The sequence below is a fragment of the Lycium barbarum genome, chromosome 6 (assembly GCF_019175385.1).
Source record: "Lycium barbarum isolate Lr01 chromosome 6, ASM1917538v2, whole genome shotgun sequence".
Lineage (NCBI taxonomy): Eukaryota > Viridiplantae > Streptophyta > Magnoliopsida > Solanales > Solanaceae > Lycium > Lycium barbarum.
The window spans coordinates 132,327,825-132,353,157 of NC_083342.1; the positions used below are offsets into that span (position 1 = coordinate 132,327,825).

The following is a 25,333-nucleotide window of genomic DNA, read 5'->3' on the forward strand; positions in this document are numbered from 1 at the left end:
GTCAAAGAGGCTACAATTTTAATGTTTTGGCTCGCATGAACTCCTTACACTCATCATATATTTCTTGACTGCATGACCATCATTTGTGCAAAATAATAGAGAATAACTCCCAGTTCCTGCACTATTTGTTCAATTATAAAGCTGTGGGTTGTTTCAGAGTCCTCCAGTACTACCAACTTCTTTATCTTTGCCATTCCCTTGACTCTCAATGTATCTGTTATTAGAGCTTCAAGTCAGTGTATTGAGGCAAATGGCCTCAGTGGCACCAATGAGCTCTGGTTTATCTACAGCATTTTCTCATTCATATTGTTCTACTTTTTCAGTATCAACTTCTTTTGTCCTCCTCCCCATGTTTAACAGTTTGGTTTAGAACCAAATTGAATTAAAATTCAGTAATTATAGAAAATAGAGGTTGTTTATTGATTTCAATTCCAAACACTGAAACTACAGTGAATGGAAATAACAACTGAAAGAAAATGATTGAAATATCAAATTAACTAGCTCGGTAATGGGACTTTCCGTGAAAGAACTGAGATCGTCATATCAATGCATCAGATATATATGAATTGACTGAAAGTTTTATTCTCAGCCTTTTACCTGTCCCCCTTATTCTTCTTAATTAACAGCTCTTAGCTATACTTGTTGGCAATGCTCAGAAGAGTAGTAAAAAGTTTTTGGGGCTTAGACATCATGGTCACGTGGTCAGAGCCCTGGATCTCTTCCACTTCATCTGGTGGATTCTTTTCAATCATCAACTGTATAAGTTCCTTCTTCAGACCTTTACTTTCAGTAGCAACAACAAACACTCGCCTAACTGATCCATACCTTTTGCTTGAAAGAACCATCTCCTTCGTAACATCTTCCACACGGTGTAAATATAGTGGCCTTACTAGCTAGTGTATAGGCCAGCACCAAATCCTAACACCAAGAAGGAAAAAACCGATTTAAATCAGTTCAAAGTTGATGTTGCGGTTAAGTACTTAATAGATCTGTAATTTGGATAAACTAATAAAATCTTCCAATAGGTGACGCCTACTAATATTTTTGGCGAAAGAAGTCACTTTAGGGCCATTCTCATGACCAAAATAACAGAACTTATTGGCTATTTCAATTACGGTATATATATTTGTATTATGATTTGCTCACCTTAATCGGGCTCAGCTGGTAAACATTAGTTGCCAAGAACTTCGGACCTAGGATGACGGTGGTTGGAGGATTCGTAGGTCCATTATCGTGTAGAGAAATATAGCAGAAGAAAAGTAAATCGGGAAAACCTTCTGTTAGCCCAAGATCGTTAACTAAGATCAGAAGATTCAACTAAAGAAGAGGAAGTTATGGAAAGGAAAAGTTTACTTGAATTGACTTGTATTGGTAGTATTAGCTTACAATTGGGGTTGGCTTGGCTTGATTACAAATGTTCGAGGTCACCCCTATTTACACTTGTTTAGGGGTGGTTCTAGATATTATTCTAGATACATCCATAAGAAAAATCTAGTTACTCTTATCTCCTACCACTATTCTAGACTATCATGATATTATTCTAAATACAAAAGGATCTAGATAATTCTACCCTCAACTACAAATATCCAAGTGTCTAGAATTTCTAGACATTTCCTAAGTATATATATCAAAGATATTACAATATAACTTTCTAGAAACTCTTCTAAATATCTATGATATTTATTCTTCCAAAAAATTAACTTTAATTTTTCACATATCGTATGTAACACGATTATCAAGTGCAGTTTTTACTGCACTGATTGCCTATAACGAAGTATATTTAGTTTCAAACATGTCAAAGTTTAAACAAACATAACAGATCATCTCATGGCTAAAGTTGGGAATATGGAAAACTGGTACCTCAGTGTAGATGGTGGTTGCATTGAGAGTTGGGCCAGGCATTAGACTACTGAGAAATACAGCAGCTGAAATCTTTTCTGGGAAGATTTCCATGGCTTTAGAAATGGCGACTCCCCCATAGCTATGGCCTACAAGAACTACATTTTTATTAGCAGGAAGTGAAGCCATGAACTCCATTAGCGGACTCAAGTAATCAGAAAAATGTGGGATTTCAAGGGCCTGTTTCGGGTTGATTCCTGAAGCGCGTCCAAGTCAAGAGCTGTGCCATTATGCCCTGAAGATCTCATCAATGCCACAATCTTGTACCAAGACCAGGCTCCATGGCATGCCGTATGAACTAGCACGAAGTGCTTCTTAGCTTTAGGCCCTGACAAGGTAGCATTTGCGTATGGCAACAGAAGTATTAGAAGGTGACTTTTTATAAACTTGATTTTCTCCATATCTTTTTTCTTTCTTTTGAAGAATGAGCACATAATATGAACCATTACAAGGCAGATTTATAATTAGAGGAGTTTGGTTTCTGCTAACTTACTTCGATGCAGACGCAACCCCACATTGGCTATTATTTGAGGCATTTGATTTTAGAGGAGTTTGACTTCATCCAACTTACTTCCATGCAGAAGCAACCCCACATTGGCTATTATTTGAGCATTTGACTTTTATATTTAATGTATTTCTTGGAAGTTCAATCATTCGCCTAGTCAACTGAAGGATGAGAGAACGATTAATCAAAAAGTTCAACAGCCTTAACATCATGACCATCTGATCTGATCCTTCAACTTCAATTCTTCCACCTGATCTGGCAGATTTCTATCAATCACCCATTCTTGAAGTCCATTGAGGCTACCTTATCCTCATCAGATACTATAAACGCTCAAGTAACCAATCATAAGTCTACTGTGACAAAGTCAGTTCCTTTGCAATGTCTTCTTGACTGTACAAGTATAGTTATTGTAATAATGTGGTTGTCAGTGCTAAGTCCTCTGCTAAAATAAGGGTTGCAGGTTAAACTTGAATAGATGATTCTTTATTCTGCTCAATTCTGTGATTTTGCACTTGATAATTTTGGTAAAACACATGGAATCCTCTTATCACGACAAGGCTGAGCTGGTAGACATAGGCGACTACAAACTTTAGACCATAGATGAATGTGTTCGGAGGATTATTAGGTCCATCATCTTGCGCGTAATGGTTATTTTCGTAGAGCGCTATCACCTTTAATAACAAAAGGGAAATTGTTAACTTAAGGGAAACAAATATTTCGATTCTATCCTTTATTCATAACGTTGAAACTAAGTTCAGCAAGTAGCTAGAAAGAGAACAACAACGGGGCATCTTTACCTCTTTCACGAGGGGAAAAATGTTGAGAGTTGGACCAGGCATCGTGCAGTAGTAAAAAAGAAAAGCAACTGAAATCTTTTCTTGAAAGCTTTTCACTGCCCCAGAAGTATCACCAAGTTAAAAGGTATTGTGAGGCTGAACAAATGTTCATACATGATATATACACATTAAGCTTGAAACTGTGATGAAAATAACTGCAATATCTTTATAACTATGATCTCTTTTGCTTCAATTCACGGCATTTCGTTAAGCCAAAGATAAGACGGGGCTGCAGAAATATGTGATGAAAATAATTACATTAATGTCTTTAACTGCAATCCTCTCCTTCTAACATTGTTCTAGTACCAATTATAGCTAGTAGTACTCTTATAGGAGATTCAGTGTTTTCATTACAAGCAGACAGATGAAAAAAAGGTAAACTATCGGTTACCTCAATCATAGAAAATAAAATGGATCTTAAGTAGTTATTTAGATCACATGACATGTTTACTTGAAGAAGCCATACTATGAGTAAACACAAGATTGATTTGGTTCAAGCCTTGAAATGATAAATTTGAAGGTCATCATCACGTTTCTTAACTTGCGACACAGATTTTGCAATTCTGGAACTTACTCATCACACACCTCCCAGAAAGCCAATCATAAATAACACTTTGCTCAGCATCATGTTTTATTAAGAGGAAAAAGTCCAAAATATCAGTTATTGTATTTGTCACTGCTATGGTTTGCAATCCTTGCGATAAGTGCTGTAATTGTAGTTATTTACATTGAAATGAAGCTGCAGTCTAATAATTATTGTACATTTGTACTAAAATATTCCATCATTGATCAACTTTTCCTACATTTGGTTCCACAAAATCTTAGATTTTCTAGTGCTGTTTGTCATAGGACAATGATTTTCACATACAGTTGTCATCTGAAAATTTGTTTGGAATAATTTTTAAAAAGAAATTTTTGGATAGATTTTTGACGAACAAAAGTTAATTGGACAATTATTGTTTTTGAAGAACTTTTAGACGAGCACAAGCTTCTGCTTCGCCCAGCTTCTTCGTCGAGAAAGAAGCAGAAAAACTTTGTTAGTTTATTAGGATTCAGTTCAAAGACATCCGTCAGGAATCAGGATCTCTCCAACCCGCAAGCAGCACTGCCTGCAATTGTTTTAAAAGAGTTTTAACCTGCACCCACACTGCCCTGTTGCCATCCCTGCTTGGTCCACATGAACTAGTTAGCCTCTCAATCACTGATCATATATTTCCAATCTGCTACTACGACCTTCATTTGTGCAAAATAATGGGGAATAACTCCCAGTTCCTGCAATGTTTGTTCATTTATAAAACTGTGGATTGCTCCAGAGAAAACTAGTATTACCAACTTTTTTTTTCTTAGCTACACCCTTGACCCTCAATGTTTTGTTGTTAGAGCTTCCAGTCTGTGCATTGAGACAAATGGCCTCAGTGGCATCAATAACCTCTTGTTCACTTACATCATATGTCACGACCCAACCCCGTAGGCCGTGACTAGTGCCCGATCTGGGCACCTAGACACATCTATCAAATGCTATCTCAGATTTTATTAACCGCATTCCAGTATATAGCAGAAGCCGACAAGACTATATTTTAAATTTAGATAATTTCCACAAAAATTTCGGCAGATTTCCTTTGTTTTACGGACTATCCAATATACCCTGCGCACAGAAAATACCAACAAAGCAACATTTAAACATATGCGGACCGGCCGCCGCGGCGAATGGGATCGCCCAAACACAACATATACACGCATTCATACAGGAAGACCCCCAACCCACAAACATGTCCACAGACCTCTAAACAGACCGACAGAATCATATGACGGGACAGGGCCCCGTCGTACCCCTGAGTGACGTACATTTATACAATAGCAGGAGACTGTACCAAAAATATAGGCTCCGGATAAGAGAGCGCCTCAGAATAGCAGAATAAGATCCTAAGCGGGCGGATCAGCGAACCTGTCGTATGTACCTGCGCGGCATGAAAACGCAGCCCCCGAAGAAAGGGGGTCAGTACGAAATATGTACTGAATATGTAAAGCCTGAAGTAGAGAAACCAAAATCATAACCGGAAACAGAACGAACAGAAAGGAATGCAAAAATCCAGAATACCAAATGCATATTTCAAAACATAAGGAATGTGTACAGAAACATATGCCATATCATGTCCGGCCCCCGCCAAGGGACTCGGTAGACAGAACGTGGTCACCCTCCCGACGCTGGTGCCACAACACATAAGGATCAGAATAGGGGATAACCCCATAACATAGCATGTCATGTCAAATAGCCATATCGGATCATATCATATCATATCAAAATAGTGTACATGGCACAGCATACTCCACAACCCATGTACACGTATACCTGCCCCCTCACCATCGAGGCACGGCGAACAATGCAGAGGAATACGCTTGACAACATATCCTGGCCCGGGCTCAGTGAAGGAAACATTGAGACATCCACGAGTGGAGTAGTGAGAAACTAATGCAATATGAGACATAATACATTTTACAAGGACTCGATGGAGTATTCCGAACAACAACCGCATTAATGAAACCGCACGATAGTCACGGTGCGTATATTTCGGATAACAAAAATAGATTATGCGATAATAGTCTTCTTGGGATCATTTCGATATTCCAAAATAATTTATAAGACTCAATAGAATAACTTAAACAAGTGTCATTTAGTAGTCAGAAGAGTAGTTAAGACGTTTCCTTTAAAACTTCTCAAAATAGGTTAAAATGCAATAAGAGTGAAATCGAGCATAGTGGGCCCACCTCGGGTCAACTAAAGTGATAGGCTCAATTTACGTACATTAAGTCTATAGAGTCATCCCTGGAGATCTTCGAACAATCTCCTAACTTTCCAAGCAATTTGTGTAAATGTCACGACCCAGCCACGTGGGCCGCGACTGGTGCCCTACTTGGACACCCAGACAGACAAACATACCAAATCGTAACACACTTATCCAAATCGAATACATACAGATAGCATATACGGCCACAAATACTATATGCCGTCTCAAACTATGTCAAACTGTTTCAAACACATTTCAACGCAACCGTGTGCGGACATATATATATATATAACGAAAAGCCGGCAAGGCTGTCAAATATGTCAAAAGCCGACAAGGCTATCAATTGGCACAACGACCCAAAACATATACAAACCGCACGCCAACAAGGCTGCCATAACGAAAGAGATCATATAAACACAACTGTACGGAAGTAGGCACACACACCCACAAATACGTCTACAGACCTCTAAACAGACCAAACGGATCATATGGCGGAACAGGGCCCCGCCGTACCCCTGAACAAATATATACATATGCATCAAACAAGTATATATACCAAAATGTAGGCTCCGGAATAAGAGGAGCACTCCAAACAGCAGAAGAGGGTGTCCTAAACTGGTGGATCACCAAACTGTGCGTCTGTACCTGCGGGCATGAAACGCAGCCCCCCGAAGAAAGGGGGTCAGTACGAAATATGTACTGAGTATGCAAAGCAGAAAATACAGAAACAAATCTGAGGCATAAACGAAATAGTAGTACAAAACATAAGTATAAATCCAACATATCAAAATTTGTTTACTTTCAAAAATAGGTAAGTCATGCGTAGGGTACAGAAGAATATGGTCGCCCGCCCGTCGATGGCGCCATAACACAGCATAACACCAGAATGTTTCAAATCTCCGTATCCCCGTCACATATCACATCACAACATAACGCCATACACAGCATAACACCAAATATATGTGGAACCCGACCCTCTTTTGCGAGTAGCTCGGTGAACCATAAACACAGCATAACTCCGGAGTATATCAAAGCGCGCACGATAACAGAACCGTCCCGGGAACCGACGAAAGATATAACAGAACGCACGAGCAGAGTCATGAGTAACCATATGCATAAAATCATTATCATAGACTCAAATATAAGTAAATGACCATACTTGAAATTCGAAATGATAATCATACCAAATTCCTTCAAAAGTTGTCCGAATTACATAAAGGAAAGTCGCGGGACCCTCGGACGGGTATTGACCCGAATCGGGCCCGCCTATGGAAAATATACTCATTATATGCCATATAAACTTCTACAAAAATATTGAAGCAATCCGAGCCTTTCGGTGAAAGATGTGGCGTTCACAAATTACGAAATTCTTTAAAGTGAAACCTTTTTATGCAAAGTTCGGAAAGCGATTATTTCAAAGACATAATGGTTCATATTTCATCAAATCATACATAAGAGTGCCAAGGAATATTTATAAGGCTCATAACATGCTCGGATTTCGAATCTTAGAATTTTCCTCAAGGCTTATAATCTAGCCTATTGAAAACTAAGGCATGCCAAAAGAAAGAATGGTTGCGCTTTACATACCTTGTACGCACTCCAAGCTAGCCAATCTAACGCTAATCCAAATTTACGCCTCGGGCTCCCCAAGGTCTACAAATATGCCAATGGATATCCAATGTTAACCATAGGCACTTAAGTAATTATTCTGTTATATCCCGTATTTTCGTACGATGAATTATTCATAAGCTGAGGTGGGGTCCACATGTCGAGATTTTTTTTTAGAACATGTGACAAGTTATATGAATAATATATGAGAAGTTAAACACAACCCAAGAAGGATCCTTGAGCCAAATCAAAGTGAAAGCCCTCCAAAATAATATTTTTAAGATACGTTTTCGGGTGATTTGATTTCGGGAGGTCATAACCCTATCGTCCTTTGGGAATTTGGGAAAACTCCCAGAATGAAAGTTGTAGATAATTGAAATAGCTTTCCAACCATAGGTCGTGGGTCTTCATGTGACATCGGGATAAGGAGATATGGCCATTTTAAGGCAGAAAGGTCAAGCTGGGCAATGAATTCGGCCCAACCCGATTCCAAGTCGGGTCAGCCCATTTTCTTTGCCATTTAATGAAAAAAAATCGGCCTTCTCTTTCATTTTCAGACCTCAACAAACCCAGAAATTTTAGAGGTAGAGAGAGAGAGGAGAGATAGAGAAAGAAACCAAATTGTGACCACAATCTAAGCCCCGAATCGCGAAGCTCCTGAAGAGAAAAGTGTTGTACGTCGCGTTGCCTTCAATTTGAGCTAAAAATCAGCCAAGAAAGAGAGGGTGGAAGTGGTTGCTGCAAAATTAAGGTAAGATTAAGGTCCATTTTTCATTGTTAACAAGTTTATTTAGAGTTTTAACGGATTAGAACGGAGAAAATAGCATTATAAACTCGTTTGTTGTTTTGTTGGGATTTATGGATTAAGGGGCTGTTTTAGGTGGATTAAATTGATGGAATTAGCTGAGTTATGATGTATAATAATTGTTGACATTGTTGTTGAAGTTGTTGATAAGTTGTTGTTCTTGAATTTGGGAGAATAAAGTGTATAAAGATATTGTATACAAAGCGTATACCGGGCTGTTTTGTGCCGATATTTGGGGCTGTTTTATGTAATTTTCGTGGCTATTTATTGACAATATTTTGGGGCTGTTTTATGTAATTTTCGTGGCTGTTTTATGACAAAATTTTGGAGCTGCTTTATGTATTTTTCGTGGTTATTTTGTGACTATATTTTGGAGCTGTTTGGTATAACATTTGTGGCTGTTTTGCGATGATATTTTGGGGACTGTTTTATGGTCGTTATGGGCTGGAATATCGGGGGATTGGCTGTAGTTGTTGTTGTTATATTATGAATATACGGAAATAAAGAAGTGTATACAAGCATTGACATCCGAATGTATATTGGGCTGTTTTGGGAGTAATTTAAGAATGGATTTAAGTCTAGTTTGATATGAAATTGTTGGTGTTGTTGTTGGTGGTATTTTGATTGACGTTTGGCTAAGTTGGAATTTTGAGGATTGTTAAGTTTACAGGGGAAATGCTGCCCAATTTTCTCTAGAATTTACGACGCGTTCTTATAATCTATTAACTAATGTTAATATGAATTCTCCCGTGAAGGTAACAACGTGACATTGGGGAGAGCAAGTGAACGATAACATAGCTAAACGACAAAGGTATGTGAGGCTAGTCCTTTCTTTCGAATGGCATGAATCCTATAACATAAGTTCTTTTCCTCTTCATGAGTTCCTATTTTCCGGAAAGCTAGAAGCCTAAGTCCATAAATGTCTATATAAGATAAGAGATAAGAGATATGATATGATGATGCCATATTGATAATGATGCTATTTATTTCTTACACTCACCTTATGTACTAATTCCTTCAAGGTGAGGCAGAATGTCAATAATTGCTCCATAATGAAATCGGGGGATCACGACCTTACGCCACCCCGACAGAGTATAGTTGATCTTGAGTCTTATGCATGTACTATGATAAGCATATTATGATAAGCATATTATTACAAGTATTTTTTATGAGCATGTCATGATCATATTACACCGCGCCTAGTTGGCCGGGCAGTCACCGCCAAGGCGGGCAGCTATACGGATACACCATGACCTTTTGGCATGGGCAGACACCACTAGTGGGCGGCATGAGATGGTACCCCGGACGCGGGAGGCCTGGACGCGGGCTAATGTTATTGATTATTACACCGTTCCGATATGGACGGGCAGCTTGCATATTATGCATATAAGAAATTATGATGAGTATGAGTAAGATAGCATGCATTACTTCTTTTATGATTGTCATTCAGATTCAGATGTTTCATATTGCTGTTCACATTATATTAACACTGTCTTTCTTTATTATTTATGCCTCTCATACCCAGTACAATGTTCGTACTGACGTCCGTTTTCTTTGGACGCTGTGTTCATGCCCACAGGTAGACAGGGAGGTGAGCTTGGTCCAGACCCTTAGTAGCTGTCAGCTGATTGAGAGCACTCCATTGTCCGGAGGTGCTTATGATTCTTCTTTTGGTATATATGCATATTTTGGGCACGACGGAGTCTTGTTCCGTCTATATGTTTAGTATGTCAGTAGAGGCTCGTAGATACGCAGTGTGGGTCAGATGGTCTCACAAGATGTTATTATTATGTATATATTATTTTGATGGCCGAGAGGAAAATGTATATAAGTATTTATGTTTCTATATAAAATATGATTTTCCTACAATTTGTGTGTAAAATTGGTAAAAGGGCATTAAATGAGTAAGATGAGTATTAGAACGAGTGGTGCTCGGTGGCTAGCCCCGGGTACCCATCACGGCCCCTAGCTGGGTCTTACAAACTAACTCTCAATTCTACAGAAAATTCGGCAGCATTTCCCTTGTAAATAGGCCATCCCAGGAATTTAACTCGCTCAAAATCAACAACAACAACCACAATAACCAACCTAGTATCATCAATAATCAATCCGAAAGGCAAAACAACATTAGTAGCTCTCTTTTACACCATTCGACAACTTTCCAATTATTCAATTTAATGGCTTACTTTAAAGCCACAATATCGTTCGTACATTCGATTATTAACCCAAACCCATACCAACAACATTCTAAACAATTCACATAATATTTCCAACAATCCACAATTTTTTTTCTATGTTGGCCGAAAACAGCCCCCTACACGGCTTCAACACAACTACGACAACTTCATGATTTTTATCCATTTATCCACACCACAACACATTCAATTTACTCCCAATACATGTACAAGAAGATTAAGCATGATTCCATCTAAACCTATCACCCACGGCTCACTTCAACTTCAACAACAACAATCCAATACCAACATGCAAAAAATTATATACATTCATTCATCATCTATACATGTTCATAATGTATCCAAACTCATTCTAAATGTAAAAGAAATAACCAGTTCTTACCTTGAATACTTGGCTCCAATTTGTGTTTTAAATTCTTATACTTATTCTTGCTTCTCCACCTCCCTCTCCTTGTCTTCTCCTTAGAATTATATTAAATCACAAAACTGATTTTTTTTTTCCAATGGCCGTGACCTCCTTCTCTTTCAACTCTTCTTTTTCTTGGTTTGTTTAGTTCTTGAAAGCTGATTTTTCAACAAATGGAGTTCGAAAGTGTCATTTGCACTATGCCTTATTTTATATATTATTCCCCATATTGCTACACGTATTCCCTCTTTTGATGACTCACTTTTGCACCTTGTTTCTTTAATTTCCAGATTTTGATGCTTTCATTATATATTTTTTTTTATATTCAGGTGGGGCCCACACGGCCCCTTAGGCTTAATTAATGTAGTGATTAAATTTTAATCCCACTTAATAATCTAATCATAGTTAATTTACCCCTAATCTCCAATAATATCTTTATACCAATAAAATTTATAAACAATTTATGTTTTAATTAAAATTGAGAATTAAAGATTTCTATTTCGTGTCCGAAAATAATTCCGCCTTTAACTTGATTCGACTTGCTTGCGAATAATTTGACATATAAATATACGGGGTATAACAGTAAACTTACCAAATTCTTTCAACAAAACGTACTTATAGGATTCAATTCTATTGAATGAAAAAGGGGACATTTTCAGATTTAGTTTGCTATAAACAGAATATCCCCCGAGGTTCAATTTCAAACCTAGTACATCTAGGACATGCCAAGAGAAAGAAAAGGATAGCTTTACATACCTGTCGACGACTATCCGTGAATCCCTTTTGCCTCGTTGCTCTTTTCGCCTATTTATATAAAAGTGACGTTATCGTTAGTAACTATATTTTCTAGTTCGCCACTCTATAGTTCATTCTTCTATAGGACCTACATTCCAGTCTATATATATGTTCTCACTTAAGTATTCTATTATCTAGCATTTTGGCGAAAATTCGGCAGCACTTCCCCTTATAGGTTCACCTATCCAAATTTCCAATTGTGTTCCTGTAGACACAGAAATACCAGCAACAATACATGGGCACACTTATACTTTCAATTCCTTCAATCCAATAAAAAGCGACAATATGATCGTATCAACACAATTCCAACTTTAACTTTCCAATCTTTTCGCCATATAGTTCGGGACAACAACTATAATTCTACTTAAAATTAACTATCATGCTTGATAAAAAATAACTCCTGCTCACGGCCCAAAACAGCAACATAACATTACCATTTATAATTTCTTGTGATCAACACTTATCTATCAAGGTTACAAAAATCGCAATAACTTGCAATTGTCCAACTCCAACCAAACAACAATAACACGTTTAGCAACATTGTCTATATAACCGCAAGAGACTATATTAATAACATACTAACTCCTACAACAGCCCATAACGACTTCAACTCCACTTTTTAACCATCGATGTTTTCATTCTTATTTTAGAACCCATGACAACAACAATCAACATTCAAACTAAATTAGCCCATCCATTTACATAAAACAGTCCACGGTTGGACTGTTTTTCCCACTTCCACATATATCATTTCTTTTACATCTTAACTCACATATTTAAAATGCAAACAATACACCACAATGTCCATAACAATCAACAACTAAAGTATCACATAAAACAGTCCATTAACTCCTTAAATCAACTCCTACACGACTTCAACACAACCACATACAAAATTCCATAATTTTCATTCCTTTCAAACACACTACATCATTCAAACCATCCTTAATACATGTACAAGAAATTCAAACATTACTTCACATAAGCCCTTCACACGACTAACTGTAAATTTCAACAACAACATTCAATACCAACATGCACCATTTTATACATATTCACAATGCATCCAACTCATTCTAAATGTAAAAGAAATAACCAATTCTTACCTTGGATACTTGGCTCCAATTTGTGTCTTAAATCTTTATACTTATTCTTGCTTCTCCACCTCTATCTCCTTGTCTTCTCCTTAGAATTTTTACTAAGCAACAAAACTGATTTTTTTTTTTTAAAACCCCAATCTAGCCGTGAGCAGCCATGGCACTTTTTTTTTTCTTGCCCTTGAGCTTTGTCTACCAACAAATGACTTGAAAATGGTCATTTGCACTACATCCAATTAAATATATATATTTCTCATATTGCTACACGTATTCCCCCTTTTGATGACTCACTTTTGCACCTTGTTTTGTTAATTTCCAGATTTTGATTCCTTTATATTTTTTTTTATTCGGGTGGGGCTCACATGGCCCCTTAAGCTTAATTAATTAATGAAGTGATTTAAATTTTAATCCCACTTAATAATCTAATCATAGTTAATTTACCCCTAATCTCCAATAATATCTTTATACCAATAAAATTTATACACAATTTATGTTTTAATTAAAATTGAAAATTAATGATTTCTATTTCGTATCCGAAAATAATTCCGCCTTTAACTTGAGTCGATTTGCTTGCGGATAATTCGTCGTATAAATGTACGGGGTATAACATCATATTCCTCATTCATATTGTTCTAATTCTTCAATATCTCCTCCTCCCCATTGATGAGATTTAACCAAATTAAAATAAAATTCAGTAATAACAGGAAATAGAGGTTGTTTATTGATGTCAATTCCAAACACTGTAATAACAGTGAAAGGAAATAACAACTAAAAGAAAAGGATTGACATATCAAATTAGCTATCTGGGTAATAGGACTTCCATGAAAGAACTGAGATCGCCATATAAATGCATCAGATAAGTGAAATGAATGATGTTTTATTCTCAGCCTTACACCGGTCCCCCTTAATCTTCTAAATTAACAGCTACTATTAGTTATACTTTTTGGCAATGCTCAGAAGAGTAGTAAAAAGCTCACGGGGCTTAGACATCATGGTCATTGTGTCGGAGCCCTGGATCACTTCCACTTCATCAGGTGGATTCTTTTCAATCATCAACTGTTGAAATTCCTTCTTCAGAACTTTATCTTCAGTAGCAACAATGAATGCTCGCCTAACTGATCCATACTTTTTGCTTGAAAGAACTATCTCTTTAGAAACATCTTCCGCACTGTAATAAGGAACTTCCCGTACTAGTGTAGTGGCCAGCGCCAAATCCTAAAATCAAGAAGGAAAATAAACCGATTTAAATCAGTTTGCAGTTCTTGAACAGATCTTTAATTTGGATTAACTATTAAATCTTCCGGTAGGTGATGCCTACTAATAGTTTTTGGCAAAAGAGGTTACTTTAGGGTCATTCTATGACCAGAATAACAGAATATATTGGCTATATCAATTTGCATTATTATTTGCTTACCTTATTTGGGCTCCGCTGGTAAATATTAGTTGCCAAGTACTTCGGACCTATGATGACGGAGGTTGGAGGATTCGTAGGTCCATTATCGTATATAAGACGGTTATCAAGTTCAGATACTGCATTGAGTAACTGTAACAAAGTATAATTAATTTCAAAAATGTAGAAGTTTAACCTAACATAACAGATCATCTCATGGCTAAAGTTGGAAATATATGGAACATTAATACCTCAGTGTAGACGGTGGTTACATTGATATTTGGACCAGGCATTAGAGCAGTAACAAACACAGCAACTGAAATCTTTTCTGGAAAGGTCTCCATGGCTTTAGAAATGGCTAAGCCACCTAGTTCGTGGCCTACAAGAACCACTTTTTCATGTGCAGGAAGTGAAGCCATGAACTCCATTAGCGGACTCAGGTAATCAGAAAAATGTGGGATTTCGCGGGCCTGTTTTGGGTTGATTCCAGAAGCACCCAAGTCAAGAGCTGTGACATTTTGCCCTGAAGATCTCATCAATGCTATAATCTTGTACCAAGACCAGGCTCCATGAGCTGCCTTATGAACTAGCACAAAGTGCTTTGTAGCTTTAGGCGCTGAAAAGGTTGCATTTGCATATGGCAACAGAAGTATTAGAACAACTAGACTTGTTAGAAACTCGCTTTTCTCCATATCTTTTTTCCTTGTTTTGAAGAACGGGCACATATTTTGAACTATTGCAAGGCAACTTTATAATTCCAGGAGCGTGACTTTTGCTAATTTACTTCCATGCAGAAGTAACCCCACGTTGGCTATTATTTGAGGCATTTGATTTTTAGAGGAACTAGACTTCAGCTAACTTACTTCCATGCAGAAGCAACCCCATGTTGGCTACTATTTGAGGCATTTGATTTTTACTCCCTCCGTTCACTTTTACTTGTCGAGTATTCTAAAAAAAAAATCATTTTTACTTGTCACTTTTAACATATGAAGAGAACACAATTTCTTTTTTCCTGTTTTATCATAGTATTAATCACTCATGTTAAATCATTTTTCAAATCCATTAAATATATGCACCAATTAATATGGGTATCATGGTAAATTATGGACTTCCTTTATTATTTCTTAATTGGTGTGCAAAGTCCATAATGAACAAGTAAAGGTGAACGGAGGGAGTATATAATTAGAGGCGAATTTAGGATTTGAACTTTATGGGTTCGAGTTTGGGTTTTTTTTTTTGGGTTGGGGGGGGGGGGGGGGTAATTAGGTAACCCCTTTTTAACTCAGTTCAAAATAAGTGTCCACTTAGTCTTTTTATTTTTGTTTAAAATAAATGTCCACTTATATAATCAAGAAGGAATTAACTTTATTTTTTCAGATTTGTCCTTCTTTACTCAAGGCCAAGCAAGAGCCTTATTAATTAAGGATAGTTTATTCAAAATACTTATTTTTCTCTAGGAGTTAATTACTGTTTTTCAGGGTGCGAAGAAACTAAATGGAAACTTATATTGAACAGGAGGGAGTACTAATATATAATAATCATATTATACTATTCTAGAAGTAGGACACTATAGAGTATAAAATTAAATTACCAAAATGTCCTTTAAAAGTTGAACAATCATTTTACCTTTTTAAACACTACTCCTAGTAATAATTTTGTACAAAAAAGTAAATATCTTTTTGCGTGGATTGCCCTTCTTTTGGGGTGGTCTTTAATTTTTGTCCTTGAAAGGCCTAATTTTTGCTCAAAGTTAGGCCTTAAGGTAGAGGCGTAGAGATTTGCAAAATTTCAGTAATTTTTTTTTCCTTAAGGCATATTTTGAAACCCAACTTATGTCATAAGGCATAAGCTATGCCCTGCGAATCTCAACTTATGTCTTGCAAAAAAAATTAAATTTTTTGACTGAGCAAAAGTTCAAACCCGAAATTAATAGACTTTTAGCGAATGACAAAAATTAAAGACCACTGATTTGAGGCACAAAAATTAAGGACCCCCCAGCTAAGGGCAATCCTGCAAATTGCCCCATAACTCTGAATAAATGATAAATATCTACAAAAGAAAATTACATTTTTTTTTTCAACGCCTCTTGTTGCTTAAAAAAAAAGTGAGAATTTGAAAAGTTGTAACGACTATATGTATATTTCTGAATCAAGTCCATTCGAACTATTCAATTCACGATCAAATTTATCTTCCGAAACGTTTTTGAGTGGTGATTGTTTGATGCACTTTATTGCTCTTCTTCATCATGTTAAGTAGATGTTATATACGTCTATAGCTCATAAAAACACACCCTCAGTCTGTTGATTTTAGCTTTCATTCTAGCTAGGAATGTAACTCTAGAAATGATTTCTTAAGCAATTTTTCTTCTTAATTTTTTTTAAGTACTTTTTTATTTTTTTAAATTACGTAGGGAAATGGGGGAGGGGATAACAAAGTGGGAAATGAACCTTCATCAACAAGGTGAAAGTTTAAATAGCTAATCAATGGAGCTACTAAGATCCCTTTTTCTTCTTAATTTAAGTAAATTAAATTTTCTTGGTAATTTACTTGTGTTTTCTTCTGATTTTTTTAATTTTGAATTTTTATTATTGAAACTTGAAGCAAGCAGAAATTTAAAAGGTAGTTTGAGGTGGTCTTGTATTTTTCCAAGAAGCTTTGATTTTGGAATGGAAATCGTCACTGGGCTTGTGATGGAATTTTTCCTCCTTCATCTATGTTTTACCATTTGATTTCAAGGTTACTCTCTTCCTTCTCTTTTTGTTACCATAATCTACTTTTCATGCATGATTATCTCGACATTTTATGCAGTACCATTTATTGTATTCCAATGCAGAAAGAGATTCCACTCTTATGTATCTAATCTTTAAGGATTTTTCATAAAAAATAAATTTAAAAAAAAAAGTGTATGTGTGCACCTATTGTTTATGGAAAACTTGACAAAACATATCATTAAGTTTAATAGAGATCACCTTTTCAGTTTCAGTTTAATTTTTATATATTGCTATAAAAACAATTGTACGATATTAGTCACTTATAAGCCATTGCAAGTAAAGCATTTAGCAAATCGATGTGGAATACATGTATACTTTTCATTTTTGGCAACAAGTGTATTCGGCTGTGACAAAGTTAGTTTCTCGCAATTCTGCAGTGAAAAAGTTAGTTTCTTTGCAATGTCTTCTTCATGTACAAATACAGTGATTATAATAATTTGGTTGTCAGTGTTAAGTCCTGAGGTGACAAAAAAAAAAAAAATCCCTTGCATGTTAAACTTGAATTTTAATTCTTTATTCTGCTCAACTGTCGAGAAAACTAGGAGCTTGAACAGAAAGAGTATGGGAGGGGGTCAGAGTGGCTATAACTTCAATATTTGATGTCAATTCCAAACACTGAAAAATGATTGAAATATCAAGTTAACTAGTTCGGTAATAGGACTTCCATGAAAGAACTGAGAGCGCCATATAAATGCATCAGATATGTGAATAGACTGAATCTTTATTCTCAGCCTTAACCTATCCCCCTTATTCTTCTTAATTAACAGCTATTAGATTGTTGGCAATGCTCAGAAGATTAATAGAAAGTTGAAGGGGCTTAGAGCCCTGGATCTCTTTCACTTCATCTGGTGGATTCCTTTCAATGCTGAAATTTCTTCTTTAGAAATTTATCTTCAGCTGCCACAATGAACACTCGCGTAACTGATCCATACCTTTTGCTTGAATGAACCATCCCCTTTGATATGTCATCCAAACTGTACAAGTATAACTGCCTTAGTAGTGTAGTGGCCAGCACCAAATCCTAACACCAAGAAGGGGAAAAAGACAACTTAAATCATTTCCATGTCGATGTTACGATTAAGTAGTCGAATAGATCAATAAATGGATAAACTAGTAAAATCTTCGAGTAGGTGATGTCTAATTGCCTACTAATCATTTTTGGCAAAGCAAGTCTGTTAGAACCGGTATTTTTGTACAGTGGAATAATCTGGATTTATTATGATAAGTTAAGGACAAAAAAAAAAATTATTTCGGGATACAAAGTCGGGATTCTTGACCTTGATTTTATTTTGAGATATAAGTTATATATGAAATTGTTGGCATTGAACACTTAGGGAAAATTGGGACCACAATTCATAAAATTGGAATTTAAAATGTGGTGCCAAAAATGCCATGGGGGCCGTGTGAATTAAAAAGGGGTCCCACACATTGTGTGACCAATTTTAATTGGTCCAACACATTGTGTGGACCCAAGGCAATGTGGATATTTTGTGAACCACTTAAAAGATGAAGACCAAGTCTTCATTCCTCATTTATTCACTTCATCACTTAGCACAAAACAAGAAAATAGAGAGTTCCCAACCCCCACTGTTTTCGGCCCAACCTTAGGAAAACCAAATCAAATTCTAGCTTCCCAAAAATTATTTCCTTGGTGTTAACCCACTATATTGAGGTCCCTAAGTAGCGTGGAAGAGTTGTTCGGGTCATCCAACCATTAGTTGTACCCATTTGCAAACCCTAACTATTTGGTGGATTGAAGAAGAAAGGTATGTTTTGCTCTTGTTTTTGTGTTGTGAACATTTATTCATGTTATGGTATGTTAATAGGGATGGAAATCATGAAATATAGTATGATTGGAAGTGGGTTGTGTGATGGGTGTTCTAGCCGTGTATATGGGTGTGACAAATGGAATTGATGAATTAATTCTATATTATGTTAGATTGGTATCGAGTGGGGAAAAGAATAAAAATCATCGATACATGTATATGTGTAGTGTAGCCGTGTTTATAGCCTCCAAATTGTAGCAAAGAAGGAATAAATCTCGCTTAGCGTCGTAATGGTTATGGTGATGACTTGTAGGTTAGAAATGAGAATTTAATGTCCCAAATTGACATAGTAAGCGTTGCGGACTGATTTGGAGAACTTTGTGCATTGAATAAAATTTGTATATATAAGAATCATTAACATGTGTATGTGTGTGGCGCGGGCGAATGTGAGTTTTATAATGTGTCGAAGATCGTAATACTATCGCTTAGTATTTTAGTTATCGTCGAAACGAATTCTAGTTGGAAATAAGTGTTTAAGTGGCTCAAGATTGATGTTGAGAAATTGTGGGCTGTTTTGAGGCTAGTTGTGCGTTTGACGTAAATTGTATATTTTATGAAAATCATATCGTTATATTGTGGATTGTGGTACAAAACATGACTTGAAAATGAGGAATGGAAAAAGGGGACTGTTTTCGGCCAAACAGTGGAAAAATTTTCGGGTCGTTGGAAATATTATGTGGATTGTTTAGAATGTCCTAGAATATTGTGGTAAAGACTCGGGTGGATAATTAAATGTGTGAGCGATGTGGTGGCTTGAATGTGAGCTGTTGAATTGAATATTTGGAAAGTTGTCGAATGATGAAAAAGAGAGCTATTAATGTTATTTTGTCTTCCGAATTTATTATTGATGTTGTTAGGTTGGTTGTTGTTGTTGTTGTTGATTGATACGGCCGAGTTAAATTCTCGGGGTAGCCTATTTACAGGGGAAATGCTGCCCAAATTTCTGTAGAATTAAGGGCGAAATTGGAATTTAATGCCCAAAGAGTCTTTAGCTAATGTTTGGCATTTTATGGCTTATTTTTAGATCGTGGGCAGCCCGAATCATAGTTTGGACTTAGCTTGAGTTGGATCATATTGGAGAGCGTTTGAGGTATGTAAAGCAACCTTCCTTCTTTTGGCATGCCTTAGTTTCACATAGGCTAGATTAGAGCTTTAAGGGAATTCCAAATTCGAGATCCGAGCATGTTATGATCCATATATATATTCTTTGGCACTCTTATGTATGTTTTTATGAAATATGAACCATGATGTATTTGAAGTAATCGCTTTCCGAAATCCGCATAGAAAATGTTCACTTTAAGGAATTTTGTAATCTCTGAATGCCATATTTTTCGCATAGAGGTTCGGATTGCTCCAATAATTTTTATAGGAGTTTGCTTGATGTATAATGGGTATGTTTTTCATAGGCGGGCTCAGTTCGGGTCTATACTCGTCCGTGGGTCCCGCGACGCCCTTTATGTAAATTCGACAACTTTGAATCAAAAAGTGATAATTATTATTCCGATTTCGAATATGACTATTTTACTTATCCTTCGGATTTATAATAATGATTTTATGCATATGATTCCTCACTACTCCGCTCGTGCCTACTATGATATCGTTCGCCGGTTCCTGGGCCGGTTCTGTTGTCGTGCGCTTTGTGATACATTCCGGTGTTATGCTGTGATTATGGTTCACCGTGCTCCTTGCTCGAGGGTCGGGTTCCACTTATGTTTGGCGTTATGTTGTGTTTGGCGTTATGCTATGTTGTGATGTGTGATGGGGATTCGGAGATTTGAAACTTTCTGGTGTTATGCTGTGTTGTGGCGCCATCGACAGGCGGGCGACCACATTTTCCTGTGCCCTATGCATAATGTCACGCCCCGAACCATGGCCTGGACGTAACACGGCACTCGGTGCCTGACTACATGTGACCGAGCGAACCACATGACTTGCTGAATCATCATGATGCATAACATAAGCGGAATATAACGTGAATGCATGATGAGCCTTTATAAAACATAATAAGTCATAATACTTAATAAAGTACTTGTTTAAACATGAGTGAGCCAAAATGGCTATGCGACTTCGATTATCTGACATGACATAACTGTCTGTTCTAGTCTATGAAACCTCTATCATGAGTCTGACTGAAAAACATACTTACTGGGACAAGGCCCCCAGCATACCTTTAGATGCATAACTAATCATAAGATAAAAGTTGACTAAACCCCGAACGAGATGGGGCTCACCAATAAGCTGATACGGATGCTGTCCTACTGAGCAGATGTGTCGTCCTGTATGTTAGTACCTGCATCGTGAAATGCAGGCCCCCGGGAAATAAAAAGGGGACGTCAGCACATTGAATGTCCTGGTATGTAAAGCAACCGGAAGAAACAACATGGAACATGGAATAACATAGTAAGAACTGAAACTGAAAACTTGGACATGAACATGAGCATGAGCATGAGTACAAAATCATGAAATTTAAAACTGAAACTGAGTACTGGAAGCATGAGATAGTCTGTAGTAATCTGTAATAATCTGTAATACCGACATAAACCACCACGGGGAGGAGCGTGGAGTCTGATCTCTGCCCGATCAGCTAAGCCATCTCGTACCTTGCCGGGGTACGAGACATGAACATAACATGAATGGATCCAAATCCCTCAATGGGGAACATATAAAGGAATCGTCCTACTGGGCGGAGCGATTCTTATCCTACGTTGGCATACGTAGTTTCAGGCTATCTGAGCCTTCTCGGTATTATTACAACTCCCGAACATGAAAATAATATAGTTGGCTAAGAAGCCCATGACTTTCGTGAATTAACTTGTACTTGTCTTGAAATCATGATTTCACGAAAGGACTTGTAAACATATTTTCATGAAATAACTTGTAAACTTGATCATGAGAAATACCATAATGCATAATCATACGTTTGTAGCTGACTTGAAAACATGCTTGTAATTTGTAAAATAACATTTTACAATTTCATATAAACATCATGAGAACACATGAGGAAGAATTCATGATTCATGGATTAAGCTAGGATTCCTAATGTCCGAAATGGAGGTTTAGGAACACAATAACGAACATATATACGGAATTCATGTACATACATACATACATAATTACGGGCTACCAATACATTGGGTTTAATGCCCTAGGAGTTGAACTTCATAGAATTTACTAAACGGATCATGGGGAAGAACATAGAAGTTCCCACATGTGGATGGAAGTTCTACATACCTTAACTTCCCGCTTTTGAGCGTATCACAATGTTCTTCAATCCCTTCAACTTCAATCTATAGCAATACAAGTCATAGGGATTCTATATTAGCAACAATATCCATGTTTTGTTCATCTAAGCATTTTATCAAACACTTAGTGGGCATGAAGCTCTATGACCCTCATTAATGGTGTTTTCTTCACCAAATCCCCATTCTTTTACTTCTAGCCAAATCTACAATCTCAATTAGGTGTAATTAACATCATTCTTCATCACACATATGAATCCAACAATCCCACATCAACAATCCAACAATCCTAGCATAGTTCATATAATTCTCTTCAACAACCCAATTATTATTCTCCCAAGAATTCATCAATTCAAAACCATAAAGGATTAGGGAGTAGAAATATTACCTTTCAAGAGTAGTAATCACGAAATCAACACCCTCAAGTCCGATCTTGGGCTTAAAATGACGACAACGACTTGTACTACACTTTTTCCTTCACGAGCTTTGGGATTCGGGGCCTTAAACTTGGTTGATTTTCTACTTTCTCTCTCTAATTTCCCTTCTCTCTCACTTCCTCTCTCTAAAATCTGAATTTGGAGAAAGAAATGGGCTGCTAGGGTTATATTTCCCTTTTATACCAAGGGAAAATGGGTTTGACCCAACTTGAAAACGGGTTGAGACCTTGCTGTCTTAAAACGTCCATATCTCCTTATCCCGACGTCTCCTGTGAACCCACAACCTATGGTTGGATAGGTTTTTCAATTATCTACAACTTTCGTTCTTTGAGTTTTCCCAAATTCCCAAGTTATGATAGGGTTATGGCCTCCCGAAGTCAGGTGACCCGAAACGTATATACGGACCAAGATACGGTCACTGTTACGGTCCCGTAACACGAGATACGGACCGTAACTTGGTACCGTATCTTGGTGAAAATTTCCAGTGAGTTTCTGGAAATTTTCGGGACGTTACGGTCCACTGTTACGGACCGTAACACGAAATACGGCCCGTAACGTCGCCGTTACGCTGGCAGAATTTCCAGCGAACAGGCTTCAGTAAAATGGGCATAACTCTTTGCACAGATGTCCGTTTGACCCCCGTAAGATACCGTTGGAAATATATTTCAAACGGCTACAACTTTCATCAAGGAAGTTTTTCTCAAATTCCCAACGTAGTTTCATGAAATTTGACTGGAAGTCAGACGTATCAAAAACTTAGCCGATTCTATAGGATTTCAAGTGCCTTACTATTAGCCATATTGAGACGATCATATCTCCTTGCTCCGATCTCTGATTGGCTTGATCCTTATATCGTTAGAAAGGTATTTCTACATACTACAACTTCATTGATAGTACCTTCCAAAATTCCAAACCGATCAAGGAGTTATCGCTGCCCGAAATAGGCCTATCAACCATTTTCGCAAAACGTTCAAACCTTCCATGTTTCCACTAGAACTCTAATGATATGAGCTTAAACTCAGTCCTAAAATGCGGGGTGTTACACATAATTTATACTTTGGAAATAAACATTTTGATATTTTTTTTATATGTATTATTTTCTATATATCTGATTCGATTATTGTTCAGATTTATTTCTGTACCTTCTGCTTTGCATACTCAGTACATATTTCGTACTGACCCCCTTCTCCGGGGGCTGCGTTTCATGCCCGAAGGTACGGACGCACAGCCTGGTGATCCACCTGTTTAGGACACCCTTTCTGCTATTCGGAGTGCTCCTCTCTTTCCGGAGCTTATACTTTTGGTATATATATTTTTATTAGTGCATTTGTATATATTCGTTCATGGGTACGGCGGGGCCCTGTCCTGTCATATGATTTTGTCGGTCTGTTTAGAGGTCTGTGGACATGTTTGTGGGTTAGGGTCTTTTTGTATGGATGTATGTACATGTCGTTTGGGCGATCCCATACGCCGAGGCGGCCGGTCCGCATATGTTGTTTGGGCGATCCTATACGCCGAGGCGGCCGGTCCGCATATGTTTATATATTGCTTGGTTAGCCCTGTGTGGCTTTTGTTGGTATTTTCTGCGTGCAGGGTATATTGGATAGTCCGTAAAACAAAGGAAACTCTGCCGAAATTTTTCTGGAAATTACCTAAATTTGAAATAAAGCCTTGTCGGCTTCCGCCATATACTAGAATGAGTTAATAGAATTTGAGATAATATTTGATAGATGGGTTCGGGTGCCCAGATCGGGCACTAGTCACGGCCTACGGGGTTGGGTCGTGACAAAGTCATTAATCATTTTAGGGCCATTGGCTTGACCAGAATGACAGAACTTGGCTATCTCAAATATATATTTGTATCATACTTTGCTTACCTGAATTGGGCTCTGCTCGTAAAAAAAGGTTGCCAAGTACTTCGGACCATAAATGAAGGTTGTTGGAGGATTGGTAGGTCCATTATCGAATGTAACACGATTATCAAGTGCAGACACTACTCCAGTGAATGTCAATGCCTGTAACGAAGTATATTTAGTTTCAACTATGTAAAAATGTAAGCAAACTTAACATATCATCTCATGGCTAAATTTGGGAATATGGAAAACTGGTACCTCAGTAAATATGGTGGCTGCATTGAGAGCTGGACCAGGCATTAGAGCAGTGACAAATACAGCAACTGAAATCTTTTCTGGAAAGCTATCCATGGCTTTAGAAATTGCGAAGCCACCAAGATCATGGCCTACAAGTTTCATGTGCAGGAAGAGAAGTCATGAACTTCATTAGCGGACTAAAGTAATCTGATATATGTGGGATTTCGAGGGCCTGTTTCGGGTTGATCCCTGAAGCACCCAAGTCAATAGCTGTGACATTATGCCCTGAAGATCTCATCAATGCCACAATCTTGTACCAGGACCAGGCTGCATGGCATGGCCTATGAACTAGCACAAAGTGCTTTTTAGCTTTAGGCCCTGAAAAGGTTGCATTTTCATATGGAAACAGAAGTATTAGAACTACTAGACTTGTTAGAATCTTTCTTTTCTCCATATCTTTTTGCTTCTTTTGAGGAACGGGCACATAGTTGGAACCATTACAAGGCAACTTTATAATTCCAGGATCTTGACTTTTGCTAACTTACTTCGATGCAGAAGCAACCCCAAGTTGGCTATTATTTGAGGCATTTGATATTGATATTCAAAGGCGGATACAAGTTTTGACTATATGGGTTCAAGTTTGGTTTC

The 25,333-nt window shown here is 37.3% G+C and overlaps 1 protein-coding gene, 2 long non-coding RNA genes and 2 pseudogenes across 4 annotated transcripts; 1 reads left to right on the top strand and 4 right to left on the bottom strand.

Annotated features, from left to right (window-relative positions):
* Window positions 1-396: 396 nt before the first annotated feature.
* On the bottom strand, window positions 397-2,300 carry LOC132599092 (methyl jasmonate esterase 1-like; annotated as a pseudogene).
* A 2,615-nt stretch (window positions 2,301-4,915) lies between these two features.
* LOC132600246 (uncharacterized) lies at window positions 4,916-13,117 on the bottom strand. The gene is made up of 3 exons (XR_009567168.1): window positions 12,942-13,117; window positions 11,797-11,844; window positions 4,916-5,198 (listed from the first exon to the last, which is right to left on the bottom strand). It is a non-coding gene; the product is annotated as an uncharacterized LOC132600246 (long non-coding RNA).
* On the top strand, window positions 7,773-10,308 carry LOC132600244 (uncharacterized). Of its 2 annotated transcripts, XR_009567167.1 has the most exons (3): window positions 7,773-8,385; window positions 9,195-9,250; window positions 10,019-10,308. It is a non-coding gene; the product is annotated as an uncharacterized LOC132600244 (long non-coding RNA). The 2 variants fall into 2 exon arrangements; XR_009567166.1 differs by lacking the exon at window positions 7,773-8,385 and having other exon boundaries at window positions 8,392-9,250.
* A 513-nt stretch (window positions 13,118-13,630) lies between the features above and the next one.
* Window positions 13,631-15,053, bottom strand: LOC132600247 (methyl jasmonate esterase 1-like). The gene is made up of 3 exons (XM_060313324.1): window positions 14,574-15,053; window positions 14,347-14,475; window positions 13,631-14,147 (listed from the first exon to the last, which is right to left on the bottom strand). The coding sequence occupies exons 1-3, from the start codon at window positions 15,045-15,047 to the stop codon at window positions 13,863-13,865; spliced, it is 888 nt and encodes a 295-aa protein (XP_060169307.1). The 5' UTR covers window positions 15,048-15,053; the 3' UTR covers window positions 13,631-13,862.
* Window positions 15,054-17,849: 2,796 nt separating this feature from the next.
* On the bottom strand, window positions 17,850-25,256 carry LOC132644700 (methyl jasmonate esterase 1-like; annotated as a pseudogene).
* Window positions 25,257-25,333: the final 77 nt, after the last annotated feature.

Bases quoted from the DNA above. Each gene is read 5' to 3' on its own strand.
- LOC132600247 (XM_060313324.1), bottom strand. From the start codon at position 15,047: ATGTGCCCGTTCTTCAAAACAAGGAAAAAAGATATGGAGAAAAGCGAG. The intron at 14,476-14,573 runs GTATTAATGTTC...ACTTTGTTACAG, and splicing joins TAACCACCGTCTACACTGAG to TTACTCAATGCAGTATCTGA. The intron at 14,148-14,346 runs GTAAGCAAATAA...TCTTGATTTTAG, and splicing joins ACCAGCGGAGCCCAAATAAG to GATTTGGCGCTGGCCACTAC.